General features: G+C 39.9%; 1 protein-coding gene across 1 annotated transcript in view; it reads left to right on the top strand.

Annotated features, from left to right (window-relative positions):
* The window catches only part of PLB1 (phospholipase B1), a 77,527-nt gene that overhangs the window by 13,818 nt on the left and 39,980 nt on the right, over window positions 1-23,729 (top strand). The window contains exons 13-29 of the mRNA XM_014308777.2: window positions 645-708; window positions 1,348-1,452; window positions 2,890-2,979; window positions 6,599-6,661; window positions 7,474-7,554; window positions 9,002-9,068; window positions 9,786-9,844; window positions 10,902-10,975; window positions 13,101-13,144; window positions 13,983-14,091; window positions 14,976-15,027; window positions 16,880-16,960; window positions 18,466-18,531; window positions 19,228-19,328; window positions 22,063-22,144; window positions 22,758-22,862; window positions 23,494-23,589. Of these exons, the coding sequence (XP_014164252.2) occupies window positions 645-708; window positions 1,348-1,452; window positions 2,890-2,979; window positions 6,599-6,661; window positions 7,474-7,554; window positions 9,002-9,068; window positions 9,786-9,844; window positions 10,902-10,975; window positions 13,101-13,144; window positions 13,983-14,091; window positions 14,976-15,027; window positions 16,880-16,960; window positions 18,466-18,531; window positions 19,228-19,328; window positions 22,063-22,144; window positions 22,758-22,862; window positions 23,494-23,589 (1,339 nt within the window). The remainder of the gene's footprint in view (window positions 1-644; window positions 709-1,347; window positions 1,453-2,889; window positions 2,980-6,598; window positions 6,662-7,473; window positions 7,555-9,001; window positions 9,069-9,785; window positions 9,845-10,901; window positions 10,976-13,100; window positions 13,145-13,982; window positions 14,092-14,975; window positions 15,028-16,879; window positions 16,961-18,465; window positions 18,532-19,227; window positions 19,329-22,062; window positions 22,145-22,757; window positions 22,863-23,493; window positions 23,590-23,729) is intronic.

Here is a 23,729-nt window from a genome sequence, read left to right as displayed (position 1 = left end):
AATTTTAAGATTCCAGTCCTTCCAGGAAATTTCAAGGGAGTATATTTTGCTGGAATCTGACTAATCTTATGTGTATCTTATATTGTTACCATCTACACCTTTAGGAACTCTCAGAATTCTCCAGCTAGCTTCAAAAATATGCAGTATACCCATCTCACCTTGCAGGTCAGAAATCTGACAGTGCCAATCATCCTTTAGCATGTATAACCTTCTGCAGCTTCCATCCACATTTCTACATGCAGGTCTTCAAGTCAAATACTAAAGAAAAAGTTCCTGTGGAAGTATTTTGAGTTTGTTCAATTTTCCTGTGTGACTACAGGGAGGAAAATGTTTGAAAACCAGTGCAGCTGTTATTTTAAGCTTGAGCGTGTTGCTAGCTTGTGAGATCCTGTGCTAATCTAAGTCTGGCATACTTGTCAACTGACTAGGCTTTCAAATAAAAAAGAGATACAAAGCTCTGGATATGGGAATATATGTAATTCTATGTTTATATCAAAACTTAGTGTGTTCCTTATAGCCTTTTCTACAAATAAAACAATTTACTCTTTAGTATGTGCTTGTCAGTGTCTTAAAAGAATTCATGATATCCACCTTGTTTATCAAAAGTTCATAATGTCTTTCATGTTTTTAATTATTTTCTGCAGGAATCAGTGTAATTATGTTGAACACTCCACATTACACGATAACATACTGAGGTTGTCCTATCAGGTATGGCATCTTCTGTGTTCTTTGGCTCTCATATTGCTAGACATGACTATTCATTTGCCAGATTGGCCTGAAGCAAGGAGGTAAGGGAGGAATAACAGTGAGCCTTTCTATCACATATCCATAGCAATCCCAATCCCATTTCTTACCTCAGGAACATTGACAATAAATTCTATCTATACCTGAGCAATCTTAGTATCTCTTTGAGTTTTAAATGTCTGTGTAACTTTTGGCAATCTAGCATTTTTCATTTCCCATCAGAGAAATGATCCATCTTGTCCAGTAAAATGCCACATCATTTAGAAGAGGGAAATTTTCTGTTAAGACAAAGACAGTTGTGCTAGAGTTTCTTTTAAACATGCTAAGATGGCAACAAACATGACACTTCATTGCCTTGCTAAGCTTGCTGCCTTTTCAAAGAAAATGGTGGTAAACCATTTTTCTTATAGCTACAAGGATTTTTCCAGTTGTCGTGTAACAAGATTTCATTAATTTACTATGTTTGTTCTGGATTATACAATTTATTTCTGTGGTTTATTAGCGATGGGGATAATTTAAATGTACTTTAGGCCCTGATGAATCACACATACATTACACTCTCTACCCAATTATACTTATCTCATTAAATGGTTGTCTATTTAGGATGCTTTGGAAAAACTATTGGAGTCTGAGAGGTTTGATCAAAAGGATGACTTCACTGTTGTTCTTCAGCCTCCTCTCCAAGGAAGAAATCTGCTGCTCAGACTGGTGAGTAAACTCAAGCTGCTCCATCTTTCTGAATGAGACTGAGTGCAATATTCAGCAGGCTATTCCTGTCCTAGGCTGTGTAATTCTGGAAGATAAGGGTAGTCAGGCACAGGAAGAACATACCTCAGGATCAGAGACAGAAGTCCTGAGAGCAGAGCTTAATTTAAACAGTGTCAGTCAGTGATCCCGTGTTTTTGAATGCTATGCTTCAGGATAAATCAAACTTTGGCAGCTCTGCACCTAAAGTTGCAAATGTCAGAAGCTGTCAGTGCTGCTGTTTTTTCCATATCTTTGTAATCACCATCATATTCATCCCTGTTTATGCTCAGGTGTTTGACAACAAAGGCAAAAAAGTGGGTAATGTGATGTATTTAGAAAGGGTAGAGGGACAAAAGTTAAAGATGTTTGTAAACTATGTTGGAAAGTCCAGTTATTTCCCTGCAATGAGTCTGGGAACTCAGACTTTTTTCCTGGTGTAGGCAGTAGGGAATGAAGATGGGATTGCCTAGGATGTCAGGCATGGTTTTGTTATAAGTGGTCCTTAAAGGGAAGTTGAAGGGTCAAGGTTGTCTAAGATCTGGCAATGAAGAGGGAGAATATTACTTTCTGGAGAATGGCTCACTTGGAGTGTGGTATCAAAATCCATCACATTAGGTGTTTTTTTGTAGAATAGGTTGATAATGACTCATGGTCTGGGTTTTTGAGCATCATCATAATAGCTTCATGAATTTGAGGTAATTCAATTGCTCCCCTCAGATCAGTATCAGAACAAAGTGAATTGGGAGAAGAAATTCTTCTTCCTGGAAAACAAAGGATTTTCTGTCTTGCAAAATCTTCTTGTTGCTACTGGGGTCATCTTTTGCCAGGCTTTTTTTGTAGATGGCTGGTCCATATGCAAATAGCAGACTTCTAACTTTCATGCCATTAGTTTTTCTGTCAGTAATTTGCTCTATTATTTCTTTAAATACTATCATGTATCATAGGTAGATTCTTTATTTCTTCTGATTTGTGGTGTGCCTGCAGGCCACCATGTGTAACCTTCCAAACTCTTCCAGCAGTTACATTTCATTTAGAGTTCAGCATGCCCGCTTAAGACAAATTCTGCATGTTTCTAATCTTTAAAGGCATGTATAAACTAGAAGTGTTTATTCCAAATGATTCATGTGTTCACATCTATGTCTTCCTGCTCTACTGTGTTATTGCTCTGCTCTTCTTTTCCTGTTGATGTGCAGCAATCATTTACAAAAACAGCATCTTTCTATCTTGACACACCAGTAGTAAGTGGGATCAGTGGAAAGTGGCTTAATGAGAATACCAAAGATTGATTTCCTTGTGGATATGAATATTGTTTTATGGATTGAGAACTTCTGTCACTGAATAACTAATCTTTCCATACTCTTGATTATTTTATGATGCTCAAGGTACTTTCTCTTTCAGGGCAAGGATGATTTGATTACCACATCAAAGACACAAGTAGAGATTCTGGAAGATTGCATTTTCATGGCTGTGGGCCTCTGGAACAACATGGTAAGCAGTACTACAGAGACTGTTTCTTGCTGAACTTGGTCTGGATGACTAGTAGCAACCCTGTATGAGCCAGGCTTTGAGTAGCAAAGAGTCAGGGGAAGGAAGAATTAAAAAATTACAAAAACTATCCCATGACTGCTATCCTCAGCTGTGCAGGGAGGCAGCTCTTGAATAATGCTAAATGACCTACACGTACAAGACAAATCTCACTCTGCTGGTACTTTCTACTAAGAACTTTTTAAAAAGGTTTTCAAAGTAGCCCTTTGGAAAGCCTCATGGAATAAATGAGCTGTGACAGATCCTGGTTTTGCTAATCTTACTTCTTTGACAGCACAGCACAGGATGACTGAGGCTTGTCCTAATCTAAAATTACAGCAATTATACTCTGTCCTCTATCCTGCATCCCCCACCATGCTGTACTGATGAGTCTTATACTGCTGTCTCCTCCTTCACCATCATCTTTGTGCTGCTGTTGCTCATAGTGAAAAGGGGATAGACAACCTTGAGGAGCTCTTGTTATGTCCTCTAGAGTTGGATGTCCTATCCAACTGTTTTCTTTTATGCTACTTCAAGCAGCAATAATGCTATTGTAGCCCATATCATTTAAAGAAGCAGAATTTGCAGGAAGAGGCTTCTATTAGAGGCTTCTATCATCACCTGATGATGTATCTACAAGAATAGTACAGTCACTTTAATAAAATATGTTATCTTTTAGTTTAAGTTAGTAGGAGCCAAGGAATCAAAAGTTGATAACCTATTGCAGTGGTAACCTTGAACAGCCGTGCTGGGTCAGTTTATCTCCTTTGCTGTTATCTGTGATATTCCTTGTGATGACATCACAGTTCCTACCTCAGTTCTTCCATCATAAAAGAGATGCCCTCTGTTTCATTTTTCTGTCTGTAATCCTTTTCTGCAAAGACTATTTGTTCTTCTCTGCTCCGTCCTTTAGCAACCCATTCTGTGGCATGTTACTCTATTCTTGTCGCTCTGATTGCCCAGGAGCATTTTGTGAAAATAGCAGAGATGAAAAACCGTAAGCAAGACGAAGCTGTGCTTTTAAGGCTGGCTGCATCAGGGCCAGTTATCCAGACTTGGGCAGTGAGCATGCTGTGGAGCCACCAGAACTGTCATAAGGGAGACAAATACCTGCTTTGCTTTATTTCAGTGTTTTTTCTCAGTGTGAGGTGATTCCGCTAGTGAGAGGACAGCCTAGGTGAACTGGAGGAGGAGCAAAATGTAGCAAACCCACATTTTGCCACTGGTTTGAAGGAAGACTGTGTGGTAACAATTCCCTCAACTCATTTTGCCATCTCTTTTCCTGACTTCTCTTTGATTAAGTGGACTTTTCAGAGTACAGTAGCAATCATCAGAAAGGAGCCTTTCAGGGTTGCTTCTTTGTCTGCCTGTGATTGCCTTGTCTGCCTGTGTTCTGCCGTGATGTAAAAGAAGATATGAAAGATGCGTTCAGCATAAAAAGCACTAGCAGGTGTCCTCGCCTGATAAAGGACTCTCCAGTTCTGCTGGTAAATCTAGCCAACAGTTTAGGCTGACTTCTTTAAAAATTAAAAAAAAACCCATAACACAGTCTTGGGAGCTGTTAGAAAATCAAGAATCATGACTTGTGGACCTGGAAACATAGCAGAATGAAACTGCATTCAGAGGTTTACCTTCTCTTGCTCTCTGCCAGGCTGTCAAGACCTTGTTTTGCGGCTTGGTACCAGCCTCTTTCCTGGAATAATTGCCTGCTTATTGGCCAAAGGGCAAAACCTTGAAAATCTAGTGGCAATTGGCCTTAGGGCTGCACTTCAGCCTGACTGAGGAGGAGCTGAGCCATCATGTTCTAAAGGCTTGGTCCTAGGCAGGGCTGGATATTTGACCAAAACTGTTCTAACTCTCTAGGACCAATGCAATTCATATGCTAAGCAGAGAACAGTCAGATAAATGACATTGGAAAAGCTGAGAGAGGTCGGCTGTGTAGTTGGACAGCTTTGATGTTTTCCACAGAGAGCCTGATCATAGGCATTGCCAAAATTATTCAATTTTACCTCTGGACATATATCTGAGGGCAAAGCCCCATTCATGTATGTAAAGAACTTCATAAGAGTAAGAGTTTCTTGTCTTTTGGCACTTTTTTGTGTTATGGAAACAAAACCCAAGCCTATCCTGCAGCCAAAAGAGAAAGTAAACCAGGCAAGAACCCAAAAGTGAACAGCATGGTAGGAGGCTGCCTGTGCCTCTCTGTTCTGTGTTCAGGGGTTTGTGAGAACCTGCTGAGTACCAGAGCAGACCCACACACTGAGTGCCTGCATGACAGATGTGCCAGAATTCAGGGGAGGGTTGGTGGCCACAATACAGCCCTGTTGCCCCATTCCCTGACCAGGACCGTGCAGCTGAGCTGCATGGGAGCTGTCAGTCTGTGCTGGGAGAGCAGTGTGTCTGAGCCAGCTGGAACTTACTGCCTTCTGGAGAAATTTGTTCTTGTCACCCAACTCCCAACACATGCAAGTGTCTAATACCTGTTTGAACTTAATTTCTAGTCAAGAAACACTGTATTGTATGTATCCCATGTTTTGTGGGATGATTCAGTGTTGGAAGTGCATTTTCTTTTAAGAATGGGACTAAATAGCTACTTTTTCTTCCTAGGAGGATGGGAAAGTATCCCAATGTGTCTTTTCTCTGAGCTTCATTTTTTTATTTTTGCACGTAAATTATTTTGCACATTTCAGGGAAATTAGTTTTATTGCCCCCTGCCTGCCCCCCCCAAAAAAGCAGACTGTTCAAATGTTTCTCTCAAAGAATATAAGCTCTGTAAGCCTCTTCTCTATTTCTCTGAATTTTCCCATTATTTTTATTGATGGAAGAATCAAAATAGAATATAGCATTCCTGCACAGAATGTATTGGTCACATCAAGCCTGCTGCTGTTGTATTTTCCAGTCCCTTGCATCCTGTTTCTTGTGCAGGCTGCTGGTCCTGGCAGCTGCTGGTGCCAAGCTGAGCAGACATGCACTGAGGGATCTAAACCCTCAGCCAATTCCTCTGTGTGTGATTGCAATTTAATTAGCACTCAGCAAGCTGCCTGAACAGGTGAAGTGATTATTTTTGGTATTTGTCCCTTTGTGCTGTCACTATTTTCTGAATAATTCCATAATTCTTCCTTACAATAAACTCCTCTCCATCTTGTTTCAAGAAGGCCAACAAACATAAACATTATTAAGTCTCTGTATGGAATGGGAAAGCACCTTTTGGTGTTGCCTAACACGTGTGAGAGTGTAGATAATGAAACAGTTCTGAAAGGTAGGATAAACAATCAACACTTATAGAGTCAGCATTCCCAAAAGCCAAAATGTTTGGATGGAAGTTTTAGTCATGATGGGAAGACAGTCTGCTCACGTGAGAGGACTTGTTTTCAGTTCCTTGCTTTTGTAGGTATACATGTGGTATATTATGCGTAGATAAATATTTATAATAAGCAAAAGAAATTTTTAAATATATATATTTAGATATATGTATATGATCCTGATAGAAAACTTCAGGCACTAGAGCCTTTGCATTGCTGTTGCTCTCCCTTCCTTCCCCCACACAGTATGTGTACAATTCCTCTGTTCTCTCTCTTTCCAGATGCAGCCAGTTGGACAGAAGCAGCCTTATGGTGCCACAAAAGTTGTCCAATGTCCATCTCAGGTAAAAGGGCTTCCTTGTTATTCTGTGATTTTATTTAGTCTTTGCAGAATTTCCAAATTTTCAAGTACTGTTGTTGTTTTCTGAAGTTTTTGGGAATGTGCGCTTGCCCAAGTTACTGCGCTGTTAAAAACGGACTGTTCCTAAAGTTCAGTGACACAGAGTCTTTATTTTCTATAGATGAAATGCTGAAAAAAAAGAACTTTTGACTAAATTTAGTTAAATCATCTCTGTCAGATTTTTTTTTTTGGCCAAAAGTATATCTAGGTAATCTGAATTTATTCATTGCAGGTATGATGTGTGTTATCAATATTCAAATCTGTGTCACCAATAAAATTGGATCCATATATTTTATATAATCTCGCTTTTCTGTGATTTGCCTCTGCTGCCACATTTTACTGATTTAGTCCCTGGAGCTGTCAGTAGTCAGGATTGGAGCATCTCATGTTCAAAGTACAGGTTCTTGTATGCTTTTGCATGTAAGCTCTGACTTCAATAATTTGATAGTGATAAAATATTACTGGCATCCAAAAGCTTCTGAGCATCAATTAAAATATCAAAGACATAGAATTTTATGGTTTGTTTGATGTTAGGTTTAAGGCAGGAGGTGGTGCTGTGCCTAGAGCATATCTAGAACATGGCTTCAGACCAGGGCTTAACTTTCCGGTCTAACCTGGTTTACTTCACTAATACAATGTTCATTCAGAAATTAATACTGTAAAGATTTTTTTCTCTCGGAAAATGTAGCCAGAAGACTTTAACGTCAGCTGATGTGTTTCCACTAGCTTTGTAAACATGCTCTCTTCACTCTGCAGGAAAATCCATACTTGTTTACATATAGAAATAGTAACTACTCATCTTCCCTGAGGACATCAAACCGCAGAGAAACACCTCAGGTATAGTAGGACTGTTTGCATCAATGGACTGGGTGTATTCCAGGGAGTGGGGCAGGTGGGTAAGAGTGTCTTGTAGCCTAAATAAACAGTGCTACCTGGGAAAACTAAATGCAAAACTCCAGCTCTTTACTTCTGTGCTTCACTAAATAGTCAGGTGCTTAATAGCAAATTCTCTCCTTGGTGCGTTCTTTAGAGGGTGGGTAAGGTAGGTGTGTTCAGCTAGCCTAAAGTGAGTCTTGCCTTCAATGGTTAAGAGCCTGTGTTAAACATCTGGATAAAAATGTTATTTTCCCTGGGATAAGAAGATAGTGAAAGTGGGGCTATTTTGTCCTACTATGGAAGAAACTAGATTTAGGTCTGATTTAGTCTTGTTCATTGCCATAATAAAACTGAAGAATATGGTTGTTTTTTCATTTATTTTTTTTTTATGAGATACTTTCAGATTAGATGTGTGGAGAAAAGGACCCATGATTGTGTTTTTAAGTCAGAGTACTCTGATTTTGAGCAGAACTTGGTGTTCCCAAGCAGGAACAGAGTTGCTAATGTTCATTTTCATGCCTCAGAACACAGTGCCTAGACCATTTAGACAAAATGGCCTGTTTGTAACTGGAGTTGTAAGATGCATTTCTGTTCACATTTTAATATAGTGCTATCTGTTTGTTGGTTACTTGGGGTGTACAGACCTTGCCATGAGGCAAGGGTACCTACCACTCTGATTTTTGGAAATAGCTGTAGTGTTGGAGGTGTTAAGGGCGTAAGAAGCAATACTATGTTATGTTTGTGGTTGTTTTGTTGGGTTTTTAAATTAAAAATTAAAAACCCAATCCAGAAAAATGCAACAAGACATACAAGTATCATTTCCTTAGGCAAGTTAGCCTACTTAAGGAATACTGTAGAGAGATTTGGAGCCAAAACACATCTTTGAGTCTTGTGTGATGGTTTGCCCTGGTATATTGATGGTCAGCCCTTCACTAACAGTAGACTTTGGGGGTATTTCTGTCAGTAGGCTACAACCCAAAAGAGCCAGGAGGGCAGACTCCTGGCTGCACATACAGGACTGCATACACAGAAGGCAGGCTCATGGCCTGCTGAAAGTGGTATGGTTTTGTGCTAGGATATTTCAGGGATGTTCAAACAGTTTCTTGCAAAAGATATTCAGGGTATGGGCACACCAAATGTTACATAGCTGAGAGCAACATGGCTTAGAGTCTAAAACAACTGGCCCCACTGGTAGGTAAGAGTTGTGCTGCACTCATAAGGCTGCACGACTTCTGAGCAGGCTGAGTTTGCGTCTGCCTTCAAAAGGCACAGACTGAGAGCAGACTGAGCTGGCTAGTTGTATACAAAGTATGTGGGAATTCCATTAATCTAATACTCTGAGATGTAAATAGTTTACCATGACCAGAATAGAGTGAGACTGATGTGAAGTCTTGCCCTGTCTTTGCAGGAAAGGAGTTATGGAACAAATATTCCCTGTCCTGACCGGGATCCCTCTGATACAGTTCCAGTTTCAGGTACAGTACTATGCCTTTTTGTCATAGAGCCACTTCATTTGATGACACAAGGAGAACAGAACTGGGTTTACTCAGGGGAGGTACTCTTTTCTTTGCAGAAGTACACTTTGTTGACTGTGGTTTTTAAGAGTCTTTTCGGAACAATGTGAGTGGTTGTATAGCAACATGCAAGTTCACTACCTCAATGGTGATGAGAGTTTATGCAGCTGCATCTTCCATGCACAAACAAAGAAGTGACAGTGGAAAAGATATGAGGCAGTCAGGTCCTTCATTTCCAGGGGAAAAAAAACTGTAGGGGGCTCTTGTTAATGAGTCTGAGGTGCAAAAACCCACATGGAGTTCCTTGGGTAGGTTTTGTTGTTCCTCAGAATCTATGATGGTTCTAAATATCCACTCTGTGCTGGCACCAGAGCTGTGCCTGCTTTTCAGTCATTTTCACTAGTTAAAAGAAATTTGAGGAAGAACAAATGCAAGACTGGAATCTTGCTGTGTCCTTTGTCACTGTAGCTACTGCCCAGCTATGGTACCCATAATAATTTGTGATTTGATGCCTATCAGTCTCTGCCATTCTCAACTGATGCTGTCATGAATATTAAAAATACTGTCTTTGCAATGATTTATTATGCTTATTCTGAGGAAAACATTTAATAACCTTCAAAATTTGTAGTTTTCTTTTGTTCTTTCCCTTACACTACCTTTGTTTTTGTTTTTTTTTAGTTCATAATTTGAAACCAGCAGATATTCGAGTGATTGCTGCCGTGGGAGATTCACTCACAGTAAGTAAAGATCACTAGATAGCCATTGCAATGAAAAATTTCTGATTTTTTAACCTGGGAAATGGTATACATACCATGCCCTATTGAGCCAAACATGTTTTTCATATTTTTTTCCATACTCCACCTTGGCTGATTGATAATCAGATCATGAATCTAATCTGAGTGCAAAGTTCCCATTTGAAGTCCACAAGTGTCACACAAGGAAGAAGTGTAAGATTAGATTTTGTAGCAGCAAAGCTATTTTGCTGGAGTGGACTTGCAACAATTGCTTTTCTTTACAATTTCTTTTGATTTTTCGGCAGCTCCCCAGGTATTGACCCTCAAAGCTATTAGTGAGCAACTTGAAGAAAAAAAAGTTCTGCATCTGATGGTGTATATCTGTGTATCTATATAATATGAACAATATGTATATGATAATACGAAAGCCTATAAAGCCATAGTGATTCATACTAACTAAATATATGATTAAAATTGCAATAGAACATCAGGTGTGTCGAGTGGAACTTGCCTTGAGATTTTTTTATTTTAACACTATTCCTTACACTATGTAAGCTCATTACCCCTAGACTGGTTGTGATTCTCCAATCAGTGGTGACTGCTTTACTGCTCATATAATAATTCATGTTTCCTACATGTTCTGTGCTAATTATCACATTAAATCCTTGTAGTTTTTTTCCTTGGAGAAACTGGGAAAGACATAAAATCACTGTACAACTTTTTAATGTGAGGAACATTATAATAAATTATTAATTCAGAACAACTGCTGTCATATTTATTCCTTATGTAAATTTAAATTATATTAGTATTTTGAACATTCTCAAGTAATTTTCCCCCACTTGATCTAATCATGAAGTTGATAGAAGAGGGTAACTCACTGGAGTGGAGTTAAAATACCTTCAGCCTTTGAACTTCTTGAGAACAGGAATCTGTTCTATTTTGGGAAGATGACGTAGATTGCTTCATTAATATGCTTTTAAGTTATTCTCAGTAGGATCAGTCAGAGAAATAGTTACTGTAGCAATGCTTATTTTCTGAAGGTGAACTCTTCTTCCTCCAGGCAGCTAATGGGGCAGGATCCAGACCCCATGATGTTCTGGATGTCCTGACTCAGTACCGAGGTCTTTCTTGGAGGTGAGTCCCAGAAATCTTCCCCTCCATGGGAGGGAATCCATTTTCTCCAGTTTTGATCAATATAGTTGGTTTTGTAGCAAATGAAGGCTTGTGCAAACTGGATTTGATGTCACGTTTTGCATGACAGCACATGGTTGTACTATTGCTCATGATAAAAAATGGTTATATATTACTCATGATAAAAAATACTCCAACTAGTGGTTATCTAGAGTACAATGTAGCATGGCTGGAACAGACCTGGGTACACGGAAAAATGGGGTCCTTGTTAAGTTCTTTTTCAATCTCATAGTTGTAGGAGACCCTGGAACATGGTCTTCTAAACTCCATTGCCATTGCATCACTTGCTCATTCTGCATTTCTGTCCCTGCTCTTTCTGTACCCTGTCTGTTCTTGCCCAGTTGTGGCCCACATCACCCATCTGTCTTATTTAAAATTGGTGGTTGTTGGAACTCGGTACATCCCTCCGGGTGTCCAGAGTTGCCGAGGACCCCGCCGGGGGGCTCGGAGACCCTGGCACGCAGCCCAAAACAGCTGGGGATTTGATTTTTGACCCCTGGAGCAAGTTGCCAGCTTTATATGAGGACCTGGAAGTCACAGAGGTTTGAATAGTATAATAATAAAATTATCACAGGGTGAAAATGTAGATTTTAGGATTTTTGGTATGGGGGTTATGGGGACAAGATGGAGGAACTTGGGCATGTCTAGCCTTTCTTCTTCTTCTTGTCTCCATTTTCTGCAGTGATGTTGACACTTTCGGATTGGTGTAGAGTAGAAGTGCACTGTCTAACATTGGTGATAGGTATAGGGAATTAAGTGTAAATATGTTATATAGTATAAGTATAAAAAGACAACACCGCCTCAGGGGTGGTCAGAGTGCTGTGGCTGCCCTGCTGAGCAGACCTTGGCTGGGCAGAAAGAAAATTTTATAGATAAGAATAAACAACCTCAAGACCGAAAAGTGAACAGTCCAGACTTGTTCTTCAGTTGCACGGATCGAAGCAGAGACATCCTACGCATCTCGGGGCAGCAATTATCAACCAGCCACCCAAGAGGTGGTCTACAAAAAATCTTTTCTGCTGTTGTTTCATATGCAGTATCTCTTTCCTTGATCCTTTCCCAGTATTGCTTACATCATGGAGCACAGTTTATCAATTATGAGTCAATACAAGCTTTTACATATGCATGTTGTTAGACACACCAAAAGACTCTGGAGAAAGGCAGTCATGCTCACTTGTGAATCTGCAACTGTATCATTTAATACCAATCTTGTCAGGCTGATCTTCTGTTCATCTTTTTTTACCAATCACTGCAACTTTAGAAGAAGTTTAAACACATTCACAGAATCATAGGATGGTCTGGGTTAGAAGGTACCTTAAGATCATCTGGTTCCAACCCCCATGCCATGGGCAGTGCCACTTTTCACTAGACCAGGGTGCCACCATCTAGCTTGGCCTCAAGCACTTCCATTTGCACTTCAAATCTGTTCCAGATTAAAGGGTCACTATAGAGATGTTCTAAGTCAAACATTTTATATTTTGATCTTTAACAGAAATCCATTGAGGTTTTTTTTTTGCAACAAGTATGCCAGAAATTTTTTTCAGCATGAAGGAGAATAAAGAGCACACGGACATAATGGTGAATTTCACCAGTCTAGAAGTATTCTTCCAGTTGAGTGAAATGTGAGCGGGGGGAAGGCAATGGGGAAAGGCAAAGGTATTGATTTTACTTATCACTCTGAAGTATATGCTTTTAGAACTTTCTATTTTGGTTAGATATGTGAACTAAAAATGGAAGCTATAAACATTTTAATGTGTGCAACTGTAGCAAAGGTGGCAGCCTTGAAAAAATCACATTTCTTTCAGCTGGGTTAAAAAATATGCCAAAACACATGAAAGAGTTGAAAGGAGAGCTGCCTGTACAGGGCTTCTAGTATGACTGTACTGCTGGAGCTGAGTGTCTCTGATTTGGGGACGGGCACCCAGGGCGCGGTGGGCTCAGCAGAGCCAGCAGCAGGCTCTGTACCTGTGCAGTAACCCCAAAAGGGGGCACTCTCCTACCTTGTCCATTGCCTTGCCGAGCCCATCGGACCTTACCAACCTTTTTCTCTGTTCTTTCTTCTTAACAGTGTTGGAGGAAATGAAAACATAAGCACAGTTACGACACTACCAAGTAAGTGGCTTTTTCTGTAAATTTGATAAATATGTGGTGCTGTTTTTTATTCAAATACCTAAAAGGAGACAGGAGAAAAGGGTTAAAATTGGTAGTGTGACACAAGCAATCCCTTTGGGTTTAATGTCCACTGCTGAGTAAAAGTTGCTTAGCAGCCAGGCTGTAATATGCTGTGCATGACTTAACTATGTGTTTTGTAATTCCTAGCTTTTTGTTGTTTCAGTATTCTTCTGTTGGTTATACTTCTGTCTACAATGTGTTTGGTCACAGATGAATCAAAGGTCTTAGCTCATAGCCTAAAGAAACTATTTTGACTATATGGGAAAGTTGTTTTAGGCAGGGGCAGAATCACATTACAAGATAAGATTTTGCATGCTTTTTAAAGGTCAGGACATTTTAGATCTGAGGTGTTTGTAAGGCTGGTTTGTAACCTAAGATCTAGAAGGGAATCTGGGGTCTTTGGGGTTAATACATCTGGGGCCATCAGGCTAAAGGATTTGATTCCAACCTGTCTGCAGTTAGAGCATGATGACATGAGGTTCTCCTGCCTGAGTATACGGTTACCCAGCCTTGCTTGCCAGGCAAAATGGCATTGCTAGCCAAGATGGTTGTGTTAGGTCATGAGATATCTGAATTCATGAAATTCAGAAATCTTGAAGACAGGGAAATGGTTGTATGGTGATGAATCTCCATGTTTATTATACTTAAAGGTTGAATTTTTTTTTAATAGCTATCTCCTAAAGCTTTTTAATGGTCTTTTACTAAAATCTAACCTTTATTGTCTCATTTGTTACCTGCTGCAGGAAACAATATTTCAGGGTTCTGTCTCTTTCTGCAGATATTCTTCGTGAGTTCAACCCATCCTTGGTAGGGTATTCCATTGGCACTGGAACACAGAATTCAAAAAATGCCTCATTAAACCAAGCTGTGGCCGGAGCTTGTGCAGAGTAAGAGAAAACTTTTAATTTTAACAGGAATTTGATTTTTTTCTGTAAAATTCCTTGTGACTAAAAAAGACCCCAACTCTGGACTTTGGCAGGAGCACAGTAAATCTAATAGGCAAATATTTTTTAATCCTAACTTTGGCATGAAGGCGAAGAAATGTGATGAGGACTTTGACAAGGATTAGAAACACTGCAAATAAATTAGCAACAAAAGCAATACTTTCTCTGTTATTTTCAGCCAAGAAAGCCACAGCATTTTACGGGCGCTGCTCAGAAAGCTGTCCTGTTGTGAGTCAGACAAAAGATATCTCCACTTTATAGGAGGTATATTCAAACCCTCTTGCCATCAGGACAAAGAGTTTGTGTAGAGACTGAGAAAGTTGTGGATTGTTTGATTCCTGGTCTGCCATAGCTGGGAATTAACTAGAGATCACTATGCACCCTCTTCAGTGCACTTCATATCCTATTTTTTTCCACTGGTAACTGTTGTTGTGAGACCTACTTCAGTGCCTTGAGGCTGTATAATAACACTGGTATGAGCACAGACGCTTCTGAGCTATGTCTATTGATAGCGTCTGTCTGATGGTGGGAAAAGTGCATTTTCTATATAGTTGGTAAAAGAGTAACTATGCAGCATTTGCAAAGTAGCCCAATGCCTGTTGGATGCTAATTATTTTCTCTTTTTTCTTTTTCCATCACTGTCTCAAAACATATCCTTTGTTGGCTATATTATATATTCCATTCAATGACAATTGGACTTTCTTTGGAGTTTTTTGGTTTTTAATGTCCATTAGTCAGCTTTCCTCTTTGCCTTGTTATCTATGCAGGATTCTTTCTTTAAATTTTTATTAATGTATTTTATGATTTTATTTTTCTTTTATTTTTAGGGATGTTCCTGAACAGGTTAGGAGACTGGTGGACCGCATGAAGAATGATTCTGTGAGTTCAAAATGTCATGAATATCTTTAGAATGAAGTGATATAGCATCATTAGTTTCTACAGCATGAAACTTCCCAGTGCAGAGTGTGAGTTCAGCACAAAATAATCTATAGCTTAATCTTAAATGAATTTGTGCCAGTATATGATAGCTACTATCAAACCCAGATAATTGTAACCTTTTCATCATTTTTACTGGAAGTGGCTGTAAATGCAGTGCTGTTGCTTCTGCTTCCAACCCGTGTCACCCTGTAAGATAACAGAACCCTTTCTCTGTGAGGATTTTGCTGTGGTGCTATTAATTATCTTGTAAGCGGGTGGTTTCTCCAGAAAAAATGGTACATGCTAGGATGTTGAGGGCAAGCTTTTCAAGTAGCAAATTGTGTGGAGTGAGCATGTGATGTGAGGAAGGGACTTGTTTTCTGAAAAAACAAATTAGTCCCTTCTATCATCTAGTCAGCAGCTGATTTTTGAGATACACATTCATTGTTATGAGTTATTTGATTAATGGTCTGTAAAATACACATTAGGTTGAGGATTGCTTGCATATTTCTCACCTCAGCTCGTGCTTTGAATGTTTGCTATTTGTAATTTGACAAATGTGCTATGCAATTAGTGACCTAAGTTACACTATAATAGTTTGGCTTTCCAATGGTGCAGCTGGAAAGCAGCCAAAAAGCCTTCAAGGTATCTGTGCGCATGTTTAGTGTAAATACTCTGGTGTGTACATATTGGCAAAAATATTTGCAGTACTTTCCTTCTTGGTTCACTTTCTTGTAAACAAGATTTCCATCTGATATGAGATTAAAAGGAGCAGCAACTAACAATGAACGGTTGGATGGTTTTCATTCAAAGTTTCTAAGCGCTACTCTGCCAAATTTATTGCCCTGAGAATGTTAACAGAAATGTATGGAAATATCTTTTATTTAGGTAATAATTGTTTTTATATAACTAGTGAAGTTCCTTCTGATGAGAAAGCCTGCTCATGGTGGAGATCATATATCTTTAAGAGATCTTTTTTACTCCCACTTTTTAAAACATTTGTTGAGTGCAGAAGGGAGTTTCTCCCTCTTTTTGATTTTTTTTTTTACATTTTGAGACCAAACTACTGAACAGTGTGTTTACTAGCACGGATATGTTGCCTCCAGCCTCTGAAGAAAGATGTTTTTAAACCACTGGAGGCTGATGCACTATTGGTGCTTTTCTTACTGTTGCTTTGCACTGAAATTAAAGCATTAGAATATTGAGCACAACATCCACGACATGCTACTAAGCATGTTTGAACCTTTCTCAAAGCTAAGAAGGTGTTTATTTACTGTAGCATAATTACCTTGATTTAGCTGGCTATCCCTTTGCAAAATCCTTGCAGAAACAAAAAGTGCTGCAATATTTTGCCATTATTGTTAGATAGAGTTAATATTGCCCCACTGTTCTTTGCAGTTTATCTGTCAGCAAGTCTGAAATGTGTTGTCCCCCAGGGTTTACCAGCAGGATAGCTGCATTATTTATCACACAGTAAAACACATACCATAATTTTTGCATGAAGATATATTTCTAGGACTGCAGGAAGAGTCACCCTGTATGCACAAGATATTACTAAGAAAAGCATACAGATAGATTTTGAGCAACGGTTTACTGAAGCAAATAATTTGATGCCATTGATATTGTAATTCTGATTTAGATCACAACAGCTTCTACATCTTCAGTCATGACTACAAACTTGTTTTTGTTGTGGATGCCTAGGGAATGACAGCCACTCCGAGAAATGGGAAATTTGTGTTTAGTATGTTGCTGGCATCTCCCTCCTTTTCTTTTTTTACTTAAAAACTTCTGTTCCATCTCCTTCTCTGTGTAGAAAATAGATTTCCAGAATGACTGGAAGCTCATAACACTTTTCATAGGAGGAAATGACCTCTGCAAAGTCTGCGAGAATCCAGTAAGTTCCCTGCAGCAGGAGCTGGGCCACTCGAGCCACGAGGTCTTTATGCATTGCAGGGGGTAAGAGGGAGGAACTCGGTGGGTGGGACCAAAGTAGCATTGGTCTTACTCTCTGTACTGAGACCTTCAGGTGGCTCAGCATAGTGCATAGTGTTAGAGATACCTTTAGAACACCTGTAAATTACATAATTGTTGAGACTTTTTTGCTGCTAACTAGGATAACTTTTTGTTGCATAGCGACTTTACCTCCTGTAGATAAAATGCCAAGTGTTTTTCTCCTCTTTGCTTTGTCCCACTCTTTAGTCTTACTTGGTACTCTCAATATTTTTTTCTGTGCTATGGGAAAAGTTCTAAGCACAGCTCATTCTAATTCAATTATATGTAATGTAGTGTATATATCTATATCTATATATATATATAAAGCCATACATATATATAGCCTTTGGTACGTGTGATTGCAGGGGAGGTGAAAGGCTGTGGCAGACTTCTCACTTAGTGATGAGGGTTACCTACTCACCAGCAGTTGAGCATGTGCTTGTCATCCTTCATGATTAATTTTGGATGAGGAAGAACAGCAAAGCAGCATAGTAAGATGGTTATAAAACAAGGAAAGAGCAAATTAAGCATTCCTACCTCCTGCTGTCAACCCAAACACGAAGTGCCTGTTCACATGACTGGGGTGGGTGGCAAGGAGAGAGCATGTGTGCATCCAAGGATCACAGCAATCTTTGTGTGGCACAAGTACAAATAGTACCAACCACAGCACTCTTGGTGAGCTGTGACTTAGGAAATGAATAAGGGATCTGAGCTGTCTGCTTCTATAGAGTAGGCAAATGGGGCTCTCAATCAACTTCTGCATGAAATTGAATGACAGAGAAAAAAGGCTGAAAATAAGACAGGCATTTCTCGTAAGAAAGTTTATGTGACTGTTGTAGTCCCACAAGTGAAAAAATAAGTGTTGGATTACTTAAGACAATGAAATTAGAGTGTTTAAACCATTAAAATGGACCAAGGAAATTTTAGCACTGAAAGACGAGCGTATGAAGTGATTTCATTCCCGGCTAAACACATAAGTTTTGCCAGTTATTATTTGTGGCAGGCAAGGAGCATATAGGAGACATGTTCTAATATTCCATACAGCAGAAATTAGCTTACTTTTACACAAATTATTCTCTCCCATATATGGCCCCTGTTAATGAGTTGTTAGCTGAGCTTTTAAGACCAGCGCAAGCAAGCCTAGGAATTGAGGATGTTGTGATGTCTGATAATACCCTGTGAATTTTCATCCTCACTGGTATCCAGGAGCTGCTAGTTCTTTCCTTACCAGTGAGATAGCTGTGATGGGAAGGAAGAAAAGCAGAGACAGGACCGTTTTGCCTATGACTCTGTTACTTTTGACCCAAAAGTTAGAAACATAAACACTACTGCGAGACACTCAAGCTAGTCATTCTTGTCCCTGCCTGAGTAAACTAATAATAAAATTCAACCCTCTTGCTTTAACAGGTACACTATTCTCCTGAAAATTACACCTACAATATACAAATAGCTTTGGACTTACTTCACAAAGAGGTAAAACAAACTTTTCTAGTATGTTGGAGCAGGGATTTTCTGTTCTGTTTGTAAAGAAGTCACTAATAATTGATTAAGAATTTATTTCCTTGCTTTCATCTGCAGAGTACTACTGTATCCAGAGGTGTTTGCTTACAGGAAAATCTTTGTGAAAGGCAAAAAGAGCTGGTGAAACTTTTTACCAAAGCAATAATGATGTTCTTAGTTTTAGCTGATGTGCTGTGGACAAATAATATCAAAAAATGTTATAACAATGTAGAACAAGCATTATTAACTGACTGGAAAATGCTTTGCTTGTTCTTTAAACTGCAAATAAGTATATTTTTGTGGTCATTAAGAGAGAGATTCTGATATTCCACATGAAGAATGATGAGAATACTTGAAGAGTTAGCAAGTGTCTGGGTCTTGCCGAGACCTATAACAACTTGTTTGGACCTTTTTGAAGCCATCATTTTCAAGTGACCAGCTTTCAACATTTAGAATAGAACTAGGCAGTGCAGGCAGGGGCTGTAATTTAGTATTGCTTGTGTGGGGAATTAATTATTGAGAAAGTACTTTGAACACCTCTGTCATAAATAATACACAATGCTTGAATCAGCAGGCTGCTACAAAGGTCTGCTGTGGCTGTGTAGGGACAAAACCAACACTCTGCTGTGCTCCAGGAGTTTGCTAAGGATTTGTTTGTCCTCTTGGCAGGTTCCACGGGCATATGTGAACCTGGTGACGATGCTTTACATTCCAAGGCTCCGGGAGCTGCATCAATCGAAGAACAATAGCTGCCCAAAGCTGATCATGAGGTCTGCAGATCATTCATGTTACAGCTTTCATTCTTGTTCACAGAGGGCTGACACATCTTTGTTGCAGTTTTTTCTTAAAGGGAAAAGGATCTAGTATTTTCTTAAAGGGAAAAGGATCTAATATTTCAGACCACCAAACATCTTTCTCTGTGGTTGTCCCTACATTTTGGTTTCAGCACAGCACTTAGAAGAAGCTGTCTCTGTATCTGAGCCCTGGTGTTATTGTTTCTTATGAAGGTGCCGCTTTTGGCTCCACACTTACCCTGCAAGTGAGCTCAAGCCAGAGCAGAGAAAGGTCAGCTGGGCACTCTTTGGTGAAAATAGAGAAGACAGTAAGATACAAGGTTTTCTGTTTGTAGTTACAGGTTTACTTTCCTGCACTTAAAACTCTCCCTCTCCCTTCTGCAATTTTCAGTCTCTGTAATCTCATTGCTGATGATTAGTTTTATCTCTAATTAGTGTCCTAAGTAGATGTTTTGGATGCTTCATTGTGCCACCTATTGCTTTGTGGCTCAACAATCCTTTCCGGATCAGTGTTAGTCCACTACTGAGGTGGCAGGCCTGCACCCTAAGTGGAGTTTTGGTGACTCAGATAGGGTCCTGCATTGTCCCCTGGAGCTGCTTCTGGCAGGACTTGCTTGTTTTCAGAAAAGCAAGTCTCTGCTTTTCTGGACAGATGGGGAGAATATCTTTGTCCTGTGAATGTAGGCAGCCACAGGTTTTGCAGGAGAGAAGAGATGCAACCCTCTTGCTGTGGCTTTCTTGTGGCTGTCAGTGGAAAATTGGGTTTGAAACTCGGGGTGCTGGTACTCCCAATAGCCAGTTGTAGTTCTTTAAAAAAATTGTATTTATTTATTTTTACAAAGGTTACTGGCTAGAGTACACAGGTATCTCAAAGCCCTAATCATTGGACAAGGATAGTTAGTAAAGCCTTTAAGATTAGATTGTCTCACAATAGCTGTGATCTTTCCACATCATTTCAGATGCCATGCTGAATTTCACATTTGCCCGTCTGGCAGCAAGCCAAGTTTACAGGATGATAAGCAGAGCCAGTGTGGGACAGCAAATGCTGTTCTACTGAGTAGAAGAACCACCTTAAGGAGGATTTTGATCTTGAAAGCCTTTTCTTTTTATTCTGAGAGTAGCAAACAACCTAAAGAGAATATGTGTCTACTAATGTTGCCTAACATGTGTTTATGAAACTTCTGAAAACACAATTTAGATTTGTATTGTTCTCATATAGATGTACTGTGGAGGTAAAAACTTTTGTTAGTTGGTCTCCATTAAGACAAGCTGGGACACAGTAGGGATCTGTGCATATTTTACATATATCAACTGCATCTCTATAGGAGGTATTTCTCTAAGAGGTCTCTCAGGGATGTTTTACTGTGGTCACACTGTCAGGATATTTGAAAAGAGTCCTTCTTCTAATTTGGATTTCTGAAGTAGTGATGGGGCATGCCCAGGAAGATGGAACATCCCAAAAATATCCATGTGCTAGAAAGATCAAAACCTCAGGGGAGGGATAAAGGTGGCCAACATGAGTTCACAGAATCTTAAAATGTCTCAGGTTAAAATGGCTCTCTAAGGATGGAGAATTCTGCATCAGTCCTAGTGGTTGTTTTGGTGCTCTACCAGCCTTGCTGTGATACACACTATAACCTCTGACTCTCTCAGCTGATTAGAATGAATTTGTGGCAAAAAAATCCTCCATCTTGAAGGATGCTTGCACAGTTCTGCTGAAGCAAAGGATGTTGCACAAGTGTACTTGTGAACAGTTTTTTGGGGTGGGTTGGCCCCAGGTGCCAGCCAAGCACTCCCACAGCTGCTCATTCACCCCACCCCAGCAATGGGGGGAAAACAAGGACTGTGAGCAGGAAAATTCATGGATCAAAATAAAGACCAGGAAGCCATCTACCAAGTATCATTGCAGGCAAAACAGACCTGATTTGGGGAACTTAATTGTGTTTGTTGTCTATGAGCATAAACATTTAATTACTGATTCTGGTATTGGAAAATGAATTAACAAAGTTGAACAGTTAAAGTGCCTGTCCTCCCTCCTTCTCAGGCTCAACCTTTCTCCAAGCATCTCTCCCCCACCCTCGTTACTGCTGCAGGGTACCCTCAGCCCCTTCAGTCAGGTGTGGTTTGGGGTCTGGATCTGGTCTCTCTCTGCCACTCCTTCCTGCTCACTCTTGTCCTGTGCTCCAACATGAGTCCTACACTCATGTGCATCCACTGGCTGTTGTCCCTTCCAGGAGTGCCTGTTCTGCCATGGAGCACCTCTTCCTTGTTCCTGCTGTTGTTCTCTCCTCTCTCTCTCTCTGGTGTTTTCTGCCTGTTCTTAAATAGGTTTTCACAGACACCACCAGCTTGGCTGAGGGGCTCAGCCATTCCCTTTGGTTGGTTTGCTGGAGCTGTGTCCAGAACAGGCAGCCCTGGCCCCTCCTCACAGAGATCACTCCTGCTGCTGAAGCCTTGCCATGGGCACACAGTGTGGCTTTTGCTTGCATGGAAGCTTTTTCTCACTTTCTGTTCATTAATTTATCCCTAATAATTGTGGTTTTGTTCACGAATTGAGGTTATGAAGAAATTCAGGGGTGAGAGGTAATGCTCTCATTCAATGGCCTTTCAAAGAAATCACTCTCAGAGCTTTTAATCCTGCAGCTTATCAGCTTGGAAGCAAGGGGGGGAAAGGAAGAGCAAATCTCAGTGCTATGCTCTTATCCCACAGCATCCTGTGTCCTTGTGTCATAAACCCTAAGAACAATTCCAATGAGTTAAAGAAGTTGATCTACTTTAACAGAATGTATCAGGTAAGGCACATTGCATTTGTTAGAAGTTTAATATCATCCTTCTGTTGATCAAGGGACCACAGGTGGGCTAATTTGAAAGTGGGGGACAGTTTCCACTTATTTTAATGATGTATTTGTAGTTGTGATTAAAAAAAGTAGGATCAGGATCCTACTTTAAATCAGGATTTAAAATTCTTTTTCACTTAACCAACAAAACAGATGAGAAGAATAATTGTTACAGAGCCATAGAAAGTAGAATATGTCAGAGAGACAGGAATTTTTTGATCAGTTATGTTATTGAAAATCACATTAAGTCAAACAACATGTTAACTCAGGAACAAGTTTTCAGGCACAGTGTGTCAGCCAAACCAAAAACACTTTGGTGGTTCTGGAAGGACATATTTTTGACAGAAAAGCTAATCCCTGAGCAGGCTGCCAGTCCTTGTCAGTCAGGCAGGCATCCCCAGGCTGCCTCTCTGTAAAGAAGCCTGGGATAGGTGTCTCAAAAAGGTGTCTGCGTTGGATGCCTGGTACAAGCTGGAAAGGAGGGAGAGGCAGCCCCTGGGTGAGGTGCTCAGCTTGATGGGCGGAACAGAGAAGAAGGAACAATGACAACTTTTCTTTTGCTCTTTAGGAGGGAACCCGCCGGTTAGTGGAGAGTGGAAGGTATGACACGAAGGATGATTTCACAGTGGTTATGCAGCCATTTATGACTAATATTGAAATGCCAAAAACACAGGTAAAACTAACAAGAAAACCACACCTGGTGCAATGCCACTGACTTGTCAAAATTGTTTTAGCTGTAAATGTAGCTAGCAGTTTCCTGACATAAGAATTAATTATTATATTCAGTTACCATCTAAAATTGCATGAAATGTTTATGGAATAGGAGATACTGGGCAACAGGAATACAGACCTTGATTTGGGGCACTGCAATTGGACAGCCATTAAGTAGATATTTTAGGTCAAAATCTTCATCAGAGAGCACTTGCTCTACATTCCCCATACGTCAAGTCCTTTACAGTACTTTGGTAAATGACCTTTGTCATGAAAACCCATATGTTTCAAAGGACTAATGTGTAAATCTCAGGGGAAATCAAGAAACTGATATCTCTGCCCAGGCATTCTGTACTCAGAGACACAATGTATTCCTTATTACTTTGGGAATAGTGTATTAAAGAGTTTTAAAAGGCTTCTTAGTTCTGAGTTACTAATGTTTCCTGGCCTGGTTTAATTCTGTTTGCCTCAGAGGCCTTTGCAGATACTTTGTTTAGAAGTCAGCTGAGTTATCTCACTGGAAGAGAGAAGACAGAATACACAGCTTGTTTCATATTTGCTGCCTCTGTAACAGCACCTATCTTGTTTTCTAGGAGGGGTGGCCAGATGAATCGTATTTTGCCCCAGATTGTTTCCACTTCAGCCAAAAGACTCATTCCCAGGCTGCACGTGCTTTGTGGAACAACATGGTAAGATTTTTAAAGGTTGTGTTGCTCTATCCATGTTGGGGAGAGCAACACAACAGGACTTCATCCTGCCCTTGGCAGCAAAAATGCCCAGAGATCTACTACGTAGCCATATATTTTCTGAATCTGTGTTTACCAAGGGA

The sequence above is a fragment of the Geospiza fortis genome, unplaced genomic scaffold, assembly GCF_000277835.1.
Source record: "Geospiza fortis unplaced genomic scaffold, GeoFor_1.0 scaffold41, whole genome shotgun sequence".
NCBI classification, from domain to species: domain Eukaryota; kingdom Metazoa; phylum Chordata; class Aves; order Passeriformes; family Thraupidae; genus Geospiza; species Geospiza fortis.
The sequence above is the reverse complement of the archived record's forward strand: the minus strand, read 5'-3'. Positions and strand labels throughout refer to the sequence as shown.